We start from the raw sequence: 2842 nt of genomic DNA on the forward strand, positions 1-2842 counted from the left end.
GATGAACACCTATTTATATGTCAGTTCCAGCATTCTGCCCTGGATCTGAAATCAATGAAGTAAGTGTGGAACTGTCTGAATAAGCAATCGTTCCCAAGGTCTGGCTTGATTTAGCTCCCAACACTGGGATTACAAGTACCAAACTTCAAACTCCATCAGCATCTAGCCAGGAGAGTGCAAGACCGATTTTGTTTGCTGTCTACCTATCCAGTCAGTTGCTGTGCAGTGGCAGCTCTGTTTGGGAAGATGGCCTTGTGGGGAAATCAGTAGTTAAATGCTATGTCTGAGTCAGCTGTGCTGCTGCAACAAATAATTATGCATAGGGTGGCTTTAACAATAAAGTTTTGTTTGTTTTTCCTAATTTCAAACTCTCATTTATTAGTTTACCACTCAATCTTAAAAAAAATGAAAGAAAAGAAAAAAGTGGCCCAAAGATACTCTTATACCTAAAAGGAAACTGTTCCTTTTAACTTTACACCCACTCTGTGCCCCAATTTCAAAATACATCATTTAATTGTCTTGGTCATGGACATTTCCCAGATGAAATTTTATATTTCATTCCCATAGCTTCTGGTTATCAGAAAACCCATGCTTTCCTTTATTGAAGTAGTTTGGTCCAGCCGATATTGGTGTATCCCTTCCAATATTCTTCATCCTCATCTTTGCTTCTGGAGGCCTTTCCTCTGGCTCACTATCTTCATCTTCATTAAAAGCTGCTGCTACTGAAAGGGTTTTTGGAGCAAGAGTTGGAACAGTTTCCTTGGGCTTAGTTGATCCAGGTTTGATGGATATGGCTGATGGTTTCTTTGTTGTCTGACTACCTACAGCAAATCGAAACTTGGAGATCTTTGTAGGTTTTGTTGGGAGGTCTGCAGCTTCTTCTTCAGCTGATCTCTTCTCAGCGCTACGACTGGAACTTTCCCCTCCATTACAAGATGAGCTATTTTTACTGAGCAGATTGATGGGAGCAGCAACCTCAAAAAACATCGTTATAAGGAAGATACCTCTGCAGTTGTCACCTACTGACCGAACAGTCTCTTCCACTGTTAGAGTATATAGCAGGAACTGAGATTGTGTGGCAGTAGAAGAGGTTCCCATGCATTAACTCCGGAGGCTCCTCAGGCTTCTCCTCTCCCGCCTTCCCCGCCGCGGCCTCTCTAACAATAAAGTTTTATTTCTCACAGTTTTGGAGGTTGGAAAGGCAAGAAGGTCCTCTTTCAGTCTTCAGACTTCTGACTTCTGAGAGAGAGAGAGAGAGAGAGAGAGAGTGAGAGAGAGAGGAGATACTCACCAAGGCCATCCCAATACAATCACGTTGGGCATTAGGATTTCAACAAGTGAATCTGGGGACCTAAACAGCTATCTCATAACACGTAGGCATCATTTCCTTCAAGGAACAGCAGAAATGGTTATAGATTCTGGGTACCTAAACTTGTCTTATTAGCAAAACCAATCATCTTGTCCAAAAGGCTCCCCACCTCGTGTCTTTAGCAATCACTTCATCTAGTCCACCATTACTTCATGTGTCACTGCATTTTGGCCTGAAAATCAAGGTAAGATAGGTTTTGTGGAGAGTATTCATTACTAACCATGGCTATGCATTAGAATCATATGGGCATTTGGAGGTGGGTGTGACAAAAGGCTCTAAACAAGGCTACTAACCAAGCCTGCCCTAGATAAATCTCAGTATCTGGGGTGGAAATGGATATCAGTACTTTCGGAGTGTACCCAGGCGATGCTCTTGTGCTGCTGGTGCTTATTGCCTATGTCCGGGAGCCAGATTCCTTGCCCATCTGCAAGCAGTTCTAAGCACTTCGTAAACATTGCTTTGTGGTCTGCCTCCATCAATACACCACACAAGCAAGCGGGGAGTTTTATGCACCAGGACATCTCCACATGAAATTGTCATTAGGAAAAAAGCGAGAGAAAGGAATCCTTCATGTTCCAAGATGGTGCAACATGGTTCTTTCACATCCTCTTCTAAGGGGATTCCCTTACTTTGGAGTTTAAAAGCTGTCTCAGATTTAAAATCCCAATGGAGCTTCTGATCTTCCCTGACCCAATCCTGTGCCCACTAGAACTTCCCCTACTTCTGGAAAAAGTTGCTTAGAATCAAAGACCCTGGAGTCATGCTTGTGACTTCTCTCACCTAGTCCATCTGAACTTTCAAGGCCCATTCTGCATCTATCCACCTCTTGCTCTGGTCTGAGCTGCTATTATCTCTGGCTGGAAGCCCTGTACCAGCTGCACTATTGCTCTTTCTACCGCTACCCTTTCAGTCAATGCTCAGCCACAAAGCCAGGATGGTCCTGTGAAAATGTAGGAGCCCCTGTCATCTTCCATTTCACTGAATGGAAGCCAAGCACTTTTAAGAGCTCTTTGCAGACTTTGTCTGAACTGAGTCTTTATCATTTTCATCTTCATCTACTACCAGGCTCCTTTGGTGTCCTGTGCCTGCCCTAGCTACATGGGTCCTTCCTGCTGACATGTGTTTTAATACAGTGGAATGCCAGTGTTCTTAGGTGTTGCACCATCCTCTGCCTGGAGCCCTTCCCCTCTAATACCCTCACTGGTCACCTTCCTGATCAGGAACCCTCTGACAACACTACTTCACATGGAAATGTCCTGACCTCCCACGCCATCTCTCACTTACTGCCTCTGTGGTCCTTGTGCTACACCACATCTTTTATTGGTTATGTCTATTTACCCCCTCCTCCATAAGAATGTAACCAATAGGAGAAAGAATATTTGATTATTTTTCTGCTGTATCCTGGTGCTTAGAACAGAGTCTGGTACTTGGAGACTTAGGGGAACATTTGTAGGCAAGATTATAGAGGTGAGA

The 2842-nt window shown here is 43.8% G+C and overlaps 1 protein-coding gene across 1 annotated transcript; it reads right to left on the bottom strand.

Moving 5' to 3' along the window:
- Positions 1 to 554: 554 nt before the first annotated feature.
- LOC125367696 (PEST proteolytic signal-containing nuclear protein-like) lies at positions 555 to 1107 on the bottom strand. The gene has a single exon (XM_048368397.1). The coding sequence runs from the start codon at positions 1096 to 1098 to the stop codon at positions 556 to 558; it is 543 nt and encodes a 180-aa protein (XP_048224354.1). The 5' UTR covers positions 1099 to 1107; the 3' UTR covers position 555.
- Positions 1108 to 2842: the final 1735 nt, after the last annotated feature.

This window comes from Perognathus longimembris, chromosome 19, assembly GCF_023159225.1.
Source record: "Perognathus longimembris pacificus isolate PPM17 chromosome 19, ASM2315922v1, whole genome shotgun sequence".
In the NCBI taxonomy this organism is placed as follows: domain Eukaryota; kingdom Metazoa; phylum Chordata; class Mammalia; order Rodentia; family Heteromyidae; genus Perognathus; species Perognathus longimembris.